We start from the raw sequence: 18,268 nt of genomic DNA, 5'->3' as shown, positions 1-18,268 counted from the left end.
TTCCTGATTATTGATTTTATCTTTTGTAGCCATATTTTACTGGCTTAATTTTATTTTTTTACAAAATTATAATAAAGAAATAATTGGGAAAAAATGCAAAAATGTGAAATAAAAAAGGTTTATTTGTCTTTTAGTTTTGTGGATCAAACACAAAAAAGACATTGGACTTATTTGGAAGAAGCCTTCGGTCAATGAATAAAAAGTTGAACTTTCTTTTATATTCAATTATAAGGATTCATCTTTTTTAAAGGTCAATTGTAAGTATTCATAAATTCAAATATTTAAATTTGACTGAGTTCATAAAATATAGAATTTTACAATATGGTTAGACAACTGATTATTATATATATATGTGAGAATTATTTTATGGACCATTTTATTATATTATTTTGATCTCTTTTAATTATTTAATGATATTTTAATTTTCATGTCATTAATATATAATTTTGATAATCTTTTTATCTTGAATTCTAAATTCTAGATCTTAAATTCCAAATTTTAAATTTAAATTTAGAGTTTAAGATTCAAAATTAAATATAAAGGTTAGAGTTAGTACTTAGGGTTCGAGTTTAAAGTTTAAAATTTAAAATTTAGAGTAAAAAATTAAAACTATGTATCAATAACTAAAAATTATAATGATGTGAAGGAAAAGACACAATCATTCAAACTTTTTTGTTGTTGTTGTAATAATAATAATAATAATAATAATAATAATAATAATGATGATGTTATCATTTATGAATATGTATTCTTTTCTTTTCCTATTCCATTTAAGGTAGGTGCTGAGTGCTGACTTGGTCCTAACCCAATTTGAACCACCAATTTTTTTTACTAAAGTTTGTCCATTTAGGTTACCTTATTTTCTAAGGAGAAAATAACATTTAAATCTTAAATTTGTTGACTCTTTTAATTTAGTTTTTGAGTTTTTCTGGTTTACATTAGTATCTAAATTTAATAAATTTTTAATTTTAATTTATTTGATAATATGACATTATAAAATTATACTATGTTATTAATTAATTTTAAAAAAAATTATAATTTTTAGATGATGACATAATATAATATTAAAGCGTTATATTATCAAATGAGCTAAAATTAAAAAAAATAGTGACGTTTAGGTAGTAATATGAACAAAAAGAATTTTAAAAACTATATTGAAAAAATTATCAAGTTCACTTTATCCTTATTTTATATTACAATTTGTTGTTTTGCCCTTTATTTTTTTCTTTTAATTATCACAACTTGAAGTCTTGAAAAACTAAATTAGAGGTAGAATCAATTGAAACTTTGGTTTTCGATTCAATGGGTTGAGCTGTTTAATTTCGATCACTTTGAAAACTTAATAATAATAGTTTAGAAATATATTTAATTAAGATATATTTAATTTTCTTGTTACAAATAAAAAATAAAAATGTTTTTCTTAAAATTGTTGATTTCTATTTTTACCTATTATTTTTAATTAATATTAATAATTCAACCGATTTAATTGATTTAATTTTATTATTAAATGTAATTTGAATTTGGAAAAGAAAATTAAAGCTTAAGTTAGCTCAAATTCCTAGACCTAAAACTTGGTGATTTATGAAAACTTTAACATTTTGGAAATTGAAAAAAAATTAATGTTATACATAATGGGTATTGCCAAGTTAGGTGCATTCAATTATTAATTGCAAATTAAAGATTTATAGGACTTTTGGTTGGATTTCATAACTCACCATATATTTAAAGCCAATTCTCAATAATAGAGGCAATAAAATTTGTACAACAATATTTGGGAAAATAATATATTTGAGTCTTTGAATTTTATTTTGGTGTCTATATATATATATATTTTGAACATTAATATAATTATTGGTTCTTATCATATCTATTCTTTTTGATACAATAACTAGAATAAGAGCGAATCTAGGGGGCTGGCAGGGCCCCGACCCCCCTTAAAATGGAAAATTTTCCATTTAGGCCATTTAAGAGTTTTAAGATTTTAAATTAGTAAAGGTAAAAGTGCATAAAGGTAAAAGTGCACATTGCCCTCCAAATGATAAAAATTTGACTTAATCTTTTAAATATATAAAGATAATATTATAAATATTTTTACTATCATAAAAATTACAATTTAATTTCGGTCCCTCTTAAAAAAAATTTCTGGCTTTGTCCCTGACCTAGAACTATCTATAATTTCTCTCCAACCCTTAAATAAGAGGATAATGCACTTTAGCGCACTCGAAAAATTAATTTTAGTTTAAGTTTTCATGAGAAATAAAATCTATTTTGATTTCGATTTATTTTTGTGTTATAATAATTTAATTTTAATTGTAGTTTTCAATAGGTATTATTTTTATTGTAATTATATATATTTTTAAAAACCTACAATTCATTTAATTTATATTATTATTTTTAGGCTATGGTCAGGTTCAATATTTTCTATGTAAAAAGGAATGAGCCTTACATGATGTTTTAAAAACTGGACCAATAGTTTAATAAGTTCAGTTACCAATTCAACCATAAATTTTTATTTCAATTTTAATTTTATATCGATTTAAAAATGAGTTGATATATACTCAAATTTATGATACCAAATAAACCTAATCATTCATGTCACTCACCTTACCTATTATTTAAAGAAAATCAATTATGATTTTCACATAAAGAATGTGATGATCTATTTGTTATTACTAACCAATGAAGCTTTTAGTTAGAGGCTTGTGAATTGTACTTTTTACTTTTTTTTCGTATTATAAAATGAAGATAAAGTTCGATAATAATGTAATTAATGAGAATTGAATTTAAATTATACTTGAGATAGTAAACATCTTGATTATCGGGTCAACACAAAGAATTTTATTTTACTTTTATTTTATATTTTTGTTTACTTAAGATTATTTATACAAAAAAATCCATATTTAATAAAAACTATATGTCATAAGATGCATCTTTTTCAAAAAAATAAAAATAAATTAACGTTAATAAAAAAATCACAAAAAATCCCAAAAAATAAAAAAGGTAATTTTCAAATGAATGAACCCTTAATCACGTCTTGATACAGAAACCTTATTTAGAATAAAAGAAGTATACATATTATTATGATTGCATTTTTCTAAAAATATTATATTAAGAAATTTACTATTTTTATAATTAAAATTTATCAGAAAAATAAAAAACACTGCAATTAATATAAAAATATTACCATAAATAAAAAATGTTAGTTATCCAACAAAAATATGATAATAATTAAAAAAAACCAAAAAAAAAAAACTAACTTCATCTCTGTCATAACGGAAAAACTGGAACCCATTTTCGTCATTTCACATTTCCGCCATTTTAAAATAAAAACTCTTCTTCTCCGTTCAATCGTCAAATATTTCGTTTGCAATTTCCCCTTTCTCTCCGTCTCTGTTCTTTGCCTTATCCCCCAATAAAATAGCCCCTAGTTTTCAATCAAAATTACGAGAACGCCACCCCCTTTTTTGGTTGTCGGTGTGAGGAGGGACGGGGAAAATTGTGATCGGACGACGGCGACGGTGGCGGCGGTGTGTTTTGACGATGATGGAGTGCAGTTTATGGATATCCGCGGGGGATCATAAAAATAACAATAGTAATTCTAATAATAATAGTTTGTGGGGGTTTAGCAATGAAAGTGAACATGATTTGGCTTTAATGGTTAGTGATTTCCTGGAAAATAACGGTGGGAGCGCCGGTGCCGATTCTTGGTGTAGTAGCGATAGCGAGTCCGGCTTCACCGATCTTATCCACCTCGCTGATAAAATCTCTGTTAGTATTATCTATTAATTATTTCCTTTTGAGATGAATTTGTTTCCTTCTTTTAGGAGTTCATTTTGATTTGTTTAAGAAATTTGAGGTTTTTCTTTAATTTTTTTCAAAAATTTATTTTCAACATTGGGTTTTGGGTTTTACCGTAATCTTCTTCTTGATATATATATATATATATTTGTTTTAATTTATAAGTGGAAGAACTAGCTTAATTAAGGGTTTAAGGCTTGAAGCTCACGTTTTCTCTTTTTGAAATTGTTTATTTTCATTATTATGGTTAATTTTTTGGTCTAAGATAAAGCCATGGAGCTGAATATCCTAAGGAAATTTACTTTTTTTTATATATATATTTATATTAGGTTGCAAGTTTGAATATCACGGGTTCTTGAATGGACCTATTTTGAGACTGAGAAATGAATTTTTGTGGTAAATATGCCTTCATAATATAACAGCAAACCATAATATTGAGCTTGAAATATGAAGCTTTAGTAATTTTTTTCTTCATATAAACAATCACAAAAACCTTGTTTACATGTTTAGGGATTGAAGAATATGTCAATTCATTAGAAACTCCTATATATGGTTATTTGTTCATAATTCAGATATGCTTATTGGTATTGTGAATTTATGATTTGCCTCACTTATTTGAGACCCTTTTGTTACATGGTCTCTTCTTTGATAATGGTTGTTTTATCCATGTTTGCCACTTCATTAGTATAAAATTATGATTGTTGCAACTAGAGGAGGAGGAAAGAGTGCTGTTTGGGTTGATATGTATATCTATTCCCATGTTCCCTTTCGATTTCACACGTTTAATATCTGTATCGTGAATAGTTTCTCTTGAATCAATCCTCATAAATTTTTTAAACTGAGGTTGATCAGTAAAGTGTATTGGTTGATTGGGGTGGCTAGGATGAACTTGTGTCGAAATATGAATATATGATGATAAATGTCGGATGTCGATATCCGAGTTTATATAACACACTGAAATGTTAAGTTTCCCATAAGGTTGCCTTGTTAATGTGTAAATCTGTTTTTTCTTCTCATTATATCACGTTCGATGTTGGTGTTTGTCCTTTTAACATATTCTTTTACTATGGAAAGCATTTACTTGAATCTTATTGCTCATCTAATTCTCTTCTGTTTTGCTCTGTTGTGTTGCAGTACTATAAGCACTCTGTGTGTCACTATGATATGGACTTGTTGTCTGTGGTTCATTCACTTATATTATCGATGGGTGAGACGGACCTACACTCTGTGAAGTCGGGTCCATGTAATGCCAGTTGCATAAGGTATTCCCTTGTAAAGCTGTTGAGGCTTTCTGGGTATGATGCTGCTGTATGTGTATCGAGGTGGCAGCGTAGTGGCAAAGTCCCTGGAGGTATGCTAATAGCCTCTGAATCCTAAATTTTCCCAAGCTGCTTTCGATTCCTCTCTCTCTCTCTATATGTATAAGCATATTTGTTTCAATTTGTTTCTAGATCATTTCATACTCGAGTTTGTTCTTGTCTAGAAGATAGAAAATTGGATCGTTTTTGAGCTTATTCTTTCTAGATGTCTTGCATATGGTGGAAAATCTATGCACCGCTGTATTTGTTACCCTTATTTCCCGTATTGGAGATTTTATCCCTACCATTCATGATGAAAAGTATTGTTATATTTTGTGTCATTCCTAGGCACCCTTCCAGAAAATGGTTTTCATTTATGCATAAATCGGTAAAACGATATTAATTTTGACAAAACCAATTATGACATATATATGTAGGTGATCATGAGTACATTGATGTGGTCAATTACAGCAATGGGAATTCCGAGCGTGTGATCATCGATATCGACTTCCGAAGCCACTTCGAGATAGCTAGAGCAGTTGATTCTTACGACCGAATATTGAATTCACTACCAGTTGTCTATGTTGGTTCCTTGACTCTGTTGAAACAGTTGCTTCAACTTATGGTTGAAGCTGCTAGGTCATCTCTCAAGCAAAACTCGATGCCGTTCCCTCCATGGAGATCTCTTGCATATTTGCAAGCAAAGTGGTACTCACCCTACCAACGACAATTTGCTCCTCTCGAACACGACATCAGCAGCGATTCTTCTTCTTGCCATAAGCAATGCAAAGGACATTTAAGGAGGTTGCAACCTTCCCTTCAATCCGAATTAGAAGCAGAACGACTATTGAAACCTATAAACATCGATAATAGCCGAAGATTGAAGCATGACAGGGCACGACGCTCTTCATTCAGGGCTCTCTGATATGTACAGATTTTGATCTGGAAGATTGAAATTCCTTTTATTTTTGTGAGAGAATGAACTGTATTGCGGCTCTTTTTTTTTTTTTTTCCCTTTAGCTATTCTTTTTCTTGGTAGTAAAATAAAAGCGAATCTCGGAATGAGGGGTGGGTTCATATAGCTGATGATCGATTGAGTCAATAACACGCCGCCGCCACGTTTTGTCGTTGAGACGTCTTTGTTTCACATCTCGAGCTGGGGAGCCATTTGCTTCTCGTCGATATTCTAAGCACAGGTATGTAACGGTATCGATGGACGAGAACTGCTGTGGTCCGAAAGGCATTATAGATTGTTATTGTTTTTCCCTAACCCTAATATTTTTATAAGGTTGGAAAATTTGTTCTTAAAATTTTGTCCTCTTTCTTCCTTATATATGATTTTGATTGTGAAAGATATGCTTTTGATTACAAATATACAATAGTATATTAGTTGCTTTGTTACTTTCTCTGTTCATGTTCATGGTCTATGTTACTTTACTTATTTATTTATTGAAAGTTACTCTTTTATTGTTAGGCATCTAGTCTAATAAAATGTTATAAAAATAGTGTTAGTAGGATTTTTTTTTCATAGAAGTAGTGTTGTTAATAAAATTGATATCTGACATTTTAACAGTTAATAATATTATAAAAGTAAAGGGACTAAATTATATAAAAATTAAAGCATTTAAATTAAATTTTACTTTACAAAATAATAGTTTTAAGGGTTAAAATTGAAATTAGCCATTGTCAAAATAAGTAATGCGAACTTGAAAAGAAACTGCATTCAAATTATATAATATTTCAATTGAAAGTTGATGATATTAATAAATTAAACTAATTATTAACATCCTAAAAGTTAGTATCAAATTAGGTTAGAAATTAAACTATAAATATTAAATTTTAATATCAAGTTCAAATATATTAAAGATCAAAATTAAAATTAACTATTTAAATATCACGGTGTAGTCCGTTAAATAAGTAAAAGTTATTTTGTTGCGATATTATGCATATAGAGAGACATTGATTGAGGTTAAGCCTTGGGGAGTGAATAATTTGATATGTGGAATCAGACTTGTTTAAATTAGTTGAGTCAGTGTGGTCTATAGATGGGTTGAGTGTAATAAACATTAATCCATGAAATTTGATGATTGGTTCAATAAGCATTTTACTTATGAAGTTCATAGGTTAAAAGGACATGGTTAGACAAATCAAATGGGTTATAATGTCTTATGTAGAAAACACTAAATAAGTATTTAAGGACAATTTTTTAGGAGTAAAATTGATTAAAATTTTCAAGGTCGAGTGCTAAATTTATTATTATACTTTATATATATAATATCAAAATAAATATAATTTTAATTAAGTAATTATTTATTCTTTCATTTAATGTACATGGACAAATATATTCATTTTTAGTGAAAGGATGAAAATGCAATCGGTAACATAATGCAAAGACTACTACAAACTTTACTCAAAGTATCGATAATAGCAAAAATTATTTAATTTATTATCAACGACTTTTTAAATTTAAAGTATTTTATAATAAAATTAATTGATCAACACATAGGACTATATGATCTGTAAAGATAATTAAAAATATTTTAGGGGTTGATCATTATCAAGTTTAACCCGATATAAAAACAATTATTAAGTTCAAAACATAATTAGATTAAAAAGTTAGACTCTAATGTAAGAAAAATTGTCAATTCAGACTTCAAATAATAATTTGACTATTGTTGAAACCTAAATATTAAGAGAAGTTTAGATTTCAACAATAACTTAATCAATTCAAATAATATTAAGCTTTTATAAAAGAAAATCAGCAGATATTCTTAACTATGCAATTTAAAGATAAGTTTATTATAAATTTATTTTTCATAAGTTGATGCAAAACTACAGAAATATAGAGAACAACTAAGAAATTAAACAAGAGTCTATCATTGTGCTTCCAATTCCCATATGGATGATCGAACTTCTTCCTAAAATTTAAAATTCCTTAACTGTTGCTTCAGAAAATTTCTTCAACATTGCAAATTAGAAACATTACACTATGAATTAGGGATAAAAATAATGATCAGGAAAATATTAAAAGAAATGATTAATAAAAAATAAAAATTAATTTATTTTACTTGAATTATCAACGATGAATGAAGATCACGCCCATTTTTTCCCATGCACGTAGCACTTCAGTTTTTGTGCGGTACTGACGCCTAGCTAGGTCATGATAATACTGCACCATTATCATCATCATCATCAACCATTTCTTATTAATTTAAAAATTTCATATTATGTATATATTTATTTACTGCAAAATATACAAAAGGGTTAGTTAATTATAGATGATTTTTTTTTTTTTGAAAAAAAGCAAAGTAGCAATCTAATCTCTACTCCATAAACTACCTGTTGTCAACAACGCTGTGGTATTATCAGTAAATTAAGTTCGAAGTTATGGGTATTTGAGTATTTATTTTTTATTTTTATTATGTATAATTTTTATATGTGAGTTTGTAGTCTTATCATACATAATTGTCAGGTGTGGGTTCTATCTAATTTGTTTGTGTTTTCTATTAGTTTGATTCTATTTGTAATTACTTGTGCATGTATTGTATTATATTTGTACTTATAAACTCTCTCAAAAAAAAAGATACCTTTAATTTGACTGTTGAAATCTCACTACCATTTCGGTTAACATTAGAGATGTTAGTGTGTTAGGTCAGGTTTGAGTTGGATCCATGTATGGTATCAATATCATACATAGTTGTTCAAGCCTAGCTTAATATGTACTTCAAATTTTATTGTATTCCATTCATACTTGTAAATGGTTAATCTAAGCTAATTTAGACTTACCAATATATATTATTAAAAGAAGCCTAATATTTTTATAAGGTTGGAGAATTAGTTGTTAAAATTTTGTCCTCTTTCTTCTTCATATATGATTTTGATTACAAATATACAACAATATAATAGTATATTAGTTGCTTTGTTACTTCCCCTTGCATGTTCTTGGTCTATGTTACTTTTTATTTATTTATTATAAAATAGCTTATAAAGCAATTGCTTCAACCGAGTCATGTAACCAACATAGACAACTGGTAGTGAATTCAATATTTGGTCGTATGAATCAATTGTTCAAACTATCTCGAAGTGGCTTCGGAAGTCAATATCGGTCATCACACGCTCGGAATTCCCATTGTTGTAATCGACCACATCAATATACTTATAATAACCCCTCTCTCTCTCTCTATATATATATATTTAAATTTTGAATTACAAATTCATACATGATTTACATATAATAAAACTTGAAAACACTAAAAATTTCAAATGAACTGAAAATCTTAAAATCAGTATAAATCTATAAGCAATAACTAAACTAATAAATTTACTTAATGTTTTTTTGGTAATTAACCTTGAAAAAAAATATTTGACAAGTGTTTCTAAAAAATTAATTTCAAAACAACAGTTACATAATAAATGTTAATTTGGATTTTTTTTAGTCGTGCAACTCAAACCCAGACCACACTTGGGGCGATGAATACCCTAATTATTGGGCCAACACTGTAATGCCCAGACTAATTTAACTTTGTTTCTGTGAGTTTTATCATAAATGAGTATCTGCTTTAGTGGATAAGTGATATGAATATGTGTTTGAGGTTTTGGGTTCAAGTCCCATTTTTGGGAAATTCTGTTATTTTTGACCCTAGCCTTATCCTTGGCTGTTTGGCTTATATTCTATTGTTAGTCAAGTTATATTAAAATGAGTTTGTTGGTTTGAGTGGTAAGGTGTTAGCTTTCTTGAGGTTTTGTGTTTAAATCCCCGTGTGAGTGTGGATATTAAATTTTACTTCGGTTGTGTGATAGAAGTTCGATGGTAGCGAAATTCTGAGTTAGTTGGGTTGTTAGTGGAGTAATGGGGGAAGTTAAGATATATGCTAAATTTTGATTTTTTTCCCCAAAACTTCTCCTTTTTCTGACGTTATTCTATTCTCCCTCTGTCAAAAACTTTCTTTTTCTTTTCTTTTGGTTTTTGTCATAATCTTCTATTCAAATCACGGTGCTTCAGATTTCTGATCTCTTCGTGCGGCTAGGTAAGTAGAGGTAGTGAGATTTTACACGGGTTAGTGGCAATTGTTAAAGTTGATCTAAGTCGATGATGTCTTTCATTAGTATTAATTTGTGGATTATTGGTAGCAGTGAATCGTGAGGAACGAAACTCTCCTCCTACGGAAGTGTAGTCGGGGTCATTCGGAAGTTGGGTAAGTGATGAATACTTGAATTTCACTGTAGTCGATTTTTTCATTTCAATTTAATTAAGGATTAATGACTGATTTTGGGGTGTGTTGTCAATTTTTAGGTTCTGGTGGTCTCGAGATTGTTTCGCATAAAAAACGAATTAGGTGTGTAACGAAAACATGAGAAATTGGGGTTCGACAAAAGCAAAAAAAGTGGTCTGTCAACGCCACACGGGCGTGTGGTAGGCTATGTATGATACATGGCCGTGTTACAGAAGTATGTGTGGTAGGCTGATTTGGGTGTGTGGGCCCACACGAGCATACCACACGGGCATGTAGGCCTAAAATTCTAAAATTTTCCCTAGGGTCACACACGTCATTTCGATCAACTATGGGCCTTTTGTAGGGTTGGTAAAGGCAAAACAAACCCTAATGCATGGTATCTGCTAAACTGATATACTGATTTGAGTACTTAGAAATTGATATGTATGATTTGACTGTTTTGTAATAACATGTATGATATCTATATATGAGCATGCGGGATATGTTAATTCTGTTATATCTGTTATCTGTTATTTGTATCGATGTATGGGGTGGGATCTATATATGTGGAGGAAGTGTTCTATAAAGTGACATTTCGCCGATATACTGGTAGTTTGACTGCAAACTATTCTGATAAGTTTCGTAAAGACACTATGTGGTATGTAGGGATGGATGGGTATTTTATACCCTACATGGTGTGTTGGGATGGTCGGAGATGGTGTGTAGAGGATGGGGGTAAGACTTTGCATATCTATATGTTTTTGATAATCCGATTATAATATTATCTGATTCTGTTAAGGACTTATGTCTGTATCTGATCTGCTACATGATAAATATGAGTTTGTACGTATGCATGTCTCTGTTAAGTTACACACTGAAGTTTTTAAAAACTCACATCTGTTTGTCTACTCTATTTAGGTAATCCTCAGACATAGGTGGGTCGGTGCGACGGAGGCTCAAAGATGACCACTAGTCTGGAAACTATCTTTTAATTATCGGTTTTATTTCAATTTCTGGTTTTTCTTGGGAGTTTTGTAATTTTTGGACTCTCCGAACTTATTGATTTCTTTTGGTTTTTGTTGTTGTTTTTAGTTGATTATGTTTTTTACAATGCACAATAAATGGTTTTTCATAAATAATAGTTTCACGCAAACAAATGTTTTGGAAAACACACACTTGGTTTTCGACACATAATGACACTTAAGATTTCTACTACATTTTCTTAAAGAAAAAACTATCAACGGTTTTAGTAAAGAAAATGTTAAATGGATATGTTTTATAACATAAGAACTCCTTTCCAGTAACATACTATATGATGTTTTTACCATGTAAAGATCAGTTTTGAAACCCTTCTTCATAACATTTCCAAATTCGACTATAACGTCTAGGCCGGGTTTTGGGGTGTTAAAAACACACAAGGTTTTGACTCAAATTTGTACACAAATGGCAATGAGAATCCGTCTAGATTTATTAGATGCATATTAGCTATAATAATATGTCTGTATTTGGACAAGAACTACAAGGTTTTTTAATATCTTGGTTAATTTCAATTTAAATCCAATAATTTAAACTCTTTTTTTATTAAAACCCTCCAAATATGTGCATGATTTTCCATTGGTGGGGTTTTCAATGGAAGCTTGTTGGGAGTTTTGATGATTTAGTTTCACTATGTTGTAATGTGAATTTGATAGAACTCCATAAAAGCTTATGGCTGATATCGATTTCAAAGTCATGTTGGGGTAAGGGCGGCTCATGATGACTTTCAATTGTTAAAAGGATATTGGTGGTGTTGGCCTACGAAAAGTAGTTCATTAAGGAGCATAGTCAACAAGAATATTATTCTGTGGAAACCATCTCCCCCTAAGGGAATAAAGTTCAATGTCGCAGGTGTTGTAATAGAGGTTGAAGCAGGTTGTGGTGTGATATTGAGAAACGATAAAGAAGTGGCCTACGCTATGTTTTTTGGGACGATTAAGGTTTCAAGATCAAGAATGGCTGAGGAAGAGCCACAAAAATAGCCGTGAAGATGTTTAATAGTATGGGATAGCATGAGAAAGTTCTTTTAGTTATTGAATTTAGCTTGTGTGTTGTTCTAAAGTGGTAGTTGGATAGAAGCTATAGACCGTGGATGCTGCGGAATCTATGCATTGGTATTAACTGTGGTATTAATCAACTGTTGCGTTTGTAAATATACTTCGACAAAGCAATTGTATGGATAATGCTCTAGCAAAAGCATGTATAATGAGATCTTCGCTATTTAAAGCCTGGTGGTGTTTTCTGTGATTGATTGAGTTGTAGTTGATTGCTTCATGTCAGGTTGTTCTTTAGAGTGTAAGAGTATTGGGTTATGGCACTATGGACGTATGACCATGGTTGGTTCATGACAGTGTTTATATGTAAGACTATAGCTGAGCTATGACATTTAGATGATAAGACCATAATTGAGTTATGGCACTATGAACGTAAGACCATGGCAGGGCTGTGATAATGCATATGTAAGACCATAGTTGGACTATGGTACAATGGGAAACGTGTACAGGGGTTTTAATCATCTTTACAGTATTCATAGGATGAAAACAAATGAGGATCTAAATGTTTAGTTGTATATATGTGTAAAAATGGTAAATGTTGTATTATTATTATATGCTAAAAAGATTATGCATTGTGATAGTAAGAAATACGAATGTTATTGAAATGTGGAAAATTTATTTGAACTAATGTTTAAGCATTACTCACTTGCTGGGAGCTGTGATTGACAGGAATTTTGATAATAACCTCATTGAAAAGAAATTTGTTCATTAATCTTTTAGTTGAATTATTATAATGTTCAATCGACGAACTTACTAAGCTTTATGAAAGCTTGCTTGTATTGTTTGTTTTGTTTCTTGTAGATATGTTTTATGGATCGGGAGATCGAATCAGCTCGAAGAATCATACTATCCGAGAATTTTTGGTAGACTTAGATTTTGGTTTGGTATATGGAATGTAATAGGACTCCTTTTGGATATGATGCATAAGAACTTGGTTTGTGCAAATTATACCATTGACTTGTGTTTTTGTGGTTGGAAAACCTATGTAGTTATGCATGTTTTACTTATGTTGAATTTGTTGATTAAGAATGAACTACAATGACACTATGATGACTAATGATATGAAATGATATAGATGTAAGATTTTGACGTGTTAGTCGTGCTTTGTATATGAAAATATGGAAGTGAATTGTAATGAAATATTGAGGTGTCTATGATGACATATTGGTTAGGGTTGGGATTGATTATATTATATGAGTAGATTGATATTGAAGATATCAAATGACCTATTTGATTGTATATTTGAGTATGTTTAGGTATAAATGCATATGGGAGAAGAAAATAACATGTTTTGGGTTAATTTTGGATACACGCAGCCTGAGACACGGGCTATCACATGGTCGTGTGTCACATACGGACAACTCATGGGGCATGTGCCCTAAGCGTGTTTAAGTGTAGTATCTACACGGTCTGTGACACGATCGTGTGAGGGTGTTTCGATTGTTACACGGGCTAGCACACGACCCGCGATACGACCGCGTGGATTCATTTTGAATGATACACGATATGGGATACGGTTGGCCGCACAACCATGTCCCTGCACCACACGGCTTGGGCAGTGCCAAACGGCTGTGTGACCCCAATTTTAAATTTTTTTAAAAACTTTCCTTGAATATTTTGATTTGTTTCGATTTGATCCTTGAATGTTTGTAACTTAATTCTAGGGCTTCAAAGGCTCGATTTAAGACCCATAAATATTTGATTTATTTCATGTTGAATCTTATCTAAATTTATGGAATTATTTTTATGATTGGATAATTGAAGTGAAATGTTTTGACCTGTACGGTAACACTCCGTAACCCTATTCTGATAACAAAATAGGATATGGGTGTTACATAATATCTTTAAAAAACACATAATTATTCATTTATTTTAAAATTATTCAAGTAATATTGTTTGAGTAGTTATAATTCTTTTTCAAAATCAAATGATATAACTTTTGACCAATGACCAAAAGATTTACCTTTTAATTAATTACACATATTCATTTACAGTTGTTAGAACACTATAAATATTTGAAAATGTTCCAATAGAAAGTTCCTTTAGTTATTGAGTTTAGCTTGTGTGTTGTTTTGAAGTGGTTTTTGGATAGAAGCAATAGACCGTGGATGTCGCGGAGTATATGCATTGGTATTGACTGTGGTATTAATCAGCTATTGTGTGTTCAATTCATAATTATACTTCAGCAAGCCAATTGTCTGGGTAATGCTCTGGCAAAAACAGGTATAAGGAGATATTCGCTATTTAAAGCCTGGTGGTGTTTTTTGAGATTGATTTAGTTGTAGTTGATTGCTTCATGTCAGGTTGTTCTTTAAAGTGTAAGAGTACTATGGATGTTTTGTGATCTTTTCGTCTTTGAAAGAGGTTGGATTTCGCCAATTTCGTTCTATTTTTGTTATCTTTGTATTGACTAAGGAAAAAAAAAACATCCACATCCACTTCTTTAACTTGTAATTAGGGGTGAGCATTCGATCGAATCGAATCGAATCGAATCGAAAATTTTCGAGTTAATCGAGTTTTCGAATCTTATTTTATCATCCTAACTTTATTTGAAATTTTCTCGAATCGAGTCGAGTGAGATGGAATTTGAATCGAATCGAATCGAATATATTTGTTCGAGTTAAATTTTAAAAATAATTTTGGGTCCTTGTAACCACTTGTCACCCATCGTAATAAAAGTTATCCACCTTAATTAAAATTTTATTAACTTTCATCACCTCATAATTTATTTATTAATCTATTATATACGGGTTAGCTTCTTTGTTTGCTTAATTGCTTCAATTATCTTGATTCTTGTCACTATGTATTTTGAATTAAAAATATATTAGATGTAAAATGTGATTTTTTAATAAAAATATTTTAAAGATAAAATGTGAAATTGATACCAATATAAAATTTTAACATGAATATTTAATAGCATAATTAATAATTTAATTTTAATATAAATATTCAATATGACTAAACAATCCAATAATATAAATAACATAAAATGTGAAATTTAATTTAATAATATAAATAGTAGATATAAATAAAATTATTACTATTTATGTTTAGTGATTTTTAGATAATTTTAATTTTTATTTGAGAGTATAGGGTGAGAAGTAAAAATTTAGGGGCAAATAAAAGTTTTGGGAGATAAAAGTTTTGAGGAAAGTAAATAGGGAGAGTAAAATTTTGGAGGGAAAATATTAAAAAAAAATTGGGGGTGGATTTGGGGTAGATGGGAGGTGGGATTAAAAGGAAGTAAAAATTTTAAGAGAAAAATGGGAGGGAGTAAAAATTATGGGGGAAAATAAAAAGTTTGGAGTGTTTTTGGGAATAAAATTTTGAGAAAAAGTAAATGGGAGAGTAAAATTTTAATGGGAAATGGATTTTGGGTAGATTCGGGGGTTGGGATTGAAGGGGAGTAAAAGTTTTGGGGAGAAAGTGGGAAGGAGTAAAAGTTTTAAGGGAAAAGTAAAAAGGTTTGGGAGTTTGGGGTAAAAATGTAAAATATTATAGTTTGATATTCGAATTATTCGAATTATTCGAGTTATTCGAATTCGAAAACTCAACTCGATTCGAACTCGAAATTCGAAAAAAAAATTCGAGTTGACTCGAATAACTCGATTAACTCGAATAACTCGATTCGTTTAACTCGAAATTTGAATTTTTTTTCGATTTTTTCGAGTCGAATCGAGTTTTGCTCACCCCTACTTGTAATCAATGTTCTAAAATAGCTTTATGGGAAATTGTATGTCAAGAAAGGCGAGAACGATGGATGCCGAACAGAAGCAGTTGTCGTCACTATCGATGACCACTTTGCAGATAGTAAAAGGTCGGCCTCATCAAAAGAGAAATAGGAAGCTACCGGGAGGTACTGTTAGACACTTTAACAATAACGACCCCCCTATAGTTGTTTGCTGGCTGGTTGGTTGGTTGAAGAGCTTCGTGTGCCATCAGGCAGGGTCTACAAGGTAAAACCTTTGATAGTCTAAACATTTACACATACAAAGATACATGATATAAGCTTCCATATATACATGCATATAGATATTTTAGTTTTATTTTGTCAAGCAAATGATATTTCTATGTTGTTTGGATTCTTAAAATACAACATCTCAACTGAAAAATACTTAGAAAATAGGGAAAGACAACTAGTCTTCTATCATTTTTATCCTATTTTATGTGGTCGGATTCAAATTTTAATACTAGATTGGATCAATTTCATATAGATTGATATTAAATTTTGATATTTTATTTCAATTTTTTATTTTTCTTTAATTATTTTTATTTTCTATAACTTTATGAAAAATATAATTGTCCTCTATCATATTTATCCTATTCTATGTGGTTGGATTCTAATTTTAATACTTTCATATAGACTGATAAAAATTAAAAACATTACACCATGAATTAGAGATAAAAATAATGATCAGGAAAATGTTAAAATAGATGATTAATAAATTTTTTCTTTTTTAGAAAATGTATAATTTATTTTACCTGAATTAATCAAAGATGAATGAAGATGATGACCATTTTTTCCCATGCACATAATACTTTAGTTTTTGGGCAGTTTTGACGCCCAACTAGGTCATAATAATGCTGCACCCATCATTGTCATCAACCATTTCTTATCAATGTAAAATTTTCATTACATATTTATTTACTGCAAAACATACAAAAGGGTTAGTTAATTATAGATAATTTAAGAAAAAAAGAGCAAAACATCTATCCAAACTCTAGTCTATAAACTACATGTTGTCAAGGAGGTTTTAGTATTATCAGTAAAGTTTAAAGTTATGGGTCATGTTTTACTATGTATAATTGTTTTATGTGAGTCTATAGTTCTATCATACACAATTTTCAGGTGTGGGTTCTATCTAATTTGTTTGTGTTTTTTATTGGTTTGATTTTATTTGTAATTGTTTGTGCATGTATTGTATTATATTTGTACTTATAAACTCTCAAGAAAAAGAAGATAGCTCTGATTTGACTGTTGAAATCTCACTACCATTTCACTTGCTTAAAAAAATAAAACTAAAAAATCTATAAAATCTATATGCATGTATATATGGAAGCATATATCATATATCTTTGTATATGTATAGATTATCAAAGGTTTTACCCTGTAGTGCCTGCTTGACCGCATAGGTGCTCATCAGCCAAGCAAGCAGCGGACAACCAACTATAGCGGGGGGTTGTTGTTGTCAAAGTGCCTTACAGTACCTCCATGTGGCTTCCTATTGCTCTTTTGGTAAGGCCAATCTTTTACTATCTGCAAATCGGCCACCGACAGCAGTGATAACTGCTTTGGTTCGGCATCCGCCGTTCTCGCCTTTCTTGATATACAATTTCCCAGAAAGTTATTTTTGAACATTGATTACAAGTTAAAGAATTGGAAGTGGATGTTGATTAAGTAGCACATATTTGGAGGGACTTAATAGAAAAATAGTTTAAATTATTGGATTTAAATTGAAATTAACGAAGATATAAAAGAAAAAACTTTGTAGCTCTTGTCCAAATACAGACATATTATTATTGCTAATAAATCTAAATGGATTCTCATTGCCATTTGTGTAGAAATCTGAGTCAAATCCTAGTCAGCATGTATTATGTAACTGTTGTTTTGAAATTAATTTTTTAGAAACACTTGTCAAATATTTTTTTAAGGTTAATTACCAAAAAACATTAAGTATTTTTTTTAAAGTTGACAGGATTAACTATTTAAATTAATTTATAACATTATAGAAGTAAAGGGATTAAATTATGTCAAAATTATAGTATGTAAATTAAAATTTAAGTTTCAAAATAGTTTAGGAGTTAAATTTGAAATTAATCATTGTTAAAAGAGTAAGACAAACCTAAAAGAAAGGGAAATCACTTATTA

The 18,268-nt window shown here is 29.8% G+C and overlaps 1 protein-coding gene across 1 annotated transcript; it reads left to right on the top strand.

Moving 5' to 3' along the window:
• Window positions 1-3,226: 3,226 nt before the first annotated feature.
• On the top strand, window positions 3,227-6,497 carry LOC108462292 (uncharacterized). Its single transcript, XM_053020654.1, has 3 exons — window positions 3,227-3,768; window positions 4,933-5,149; window positions 5,534-6,497. Exons 1-3 carry the CDS (start codon window positions 3,541-3,543, stop codon window positions 6,019-6,021), a joined length of 933 nt encoding a protein of 310 aa, XP_052876614.1. The 5' UTR covers window positions 3,227-3,540; the 3' UTR covers window positions 6,022-6,497.
• The last annotated feature ends 11,771 nt before the right edge of the window (window positions 6,498-18,268 follow it).

Source organism: Gossypium arboreum, chromosome 10 (genome assembly GCF_025698485.1).
Source record: "Gossypium arboreum isolate Shixiya-1 chromosome 10, ASM2569848v2, whole genome shotgun sequence".
Classification (NCBI taxonomy): Eukaryota; Viridiplantae; Streptophyta; class Magnoliopsida; order Malvales; family Malvaceae; genus Gossypium; species Gossypium arboreum.
This window is presented reverse-complemented; position numbering and strand designations above follow the sequence as displayed.

Excerpts from the sequence above, each read along its gene's own strand:
- LOC108462292 (XM_053020654.1), top strand. The coding sequence starts at position 3,541 with ATGATGGAGTGCAGTTTATGGATATCCGCGGGGGATCATAAAAATAAC. Across the intron at positions 3,769-4,932 it reads ACCTCGCTGATAAAATCTCT|TACTATAAGCACTCTGTGTG; the intron begins GTTAGTATTATC and ends GTTGTGTTGCAG. Across the intron at positions 5,150-5,533 it reads TAGTGGCAAAGTCCCTGGAG|GTGATCATGAGTACATTGAT; the intron begins GTATGCTAATAG and ends ATATATATGTAG.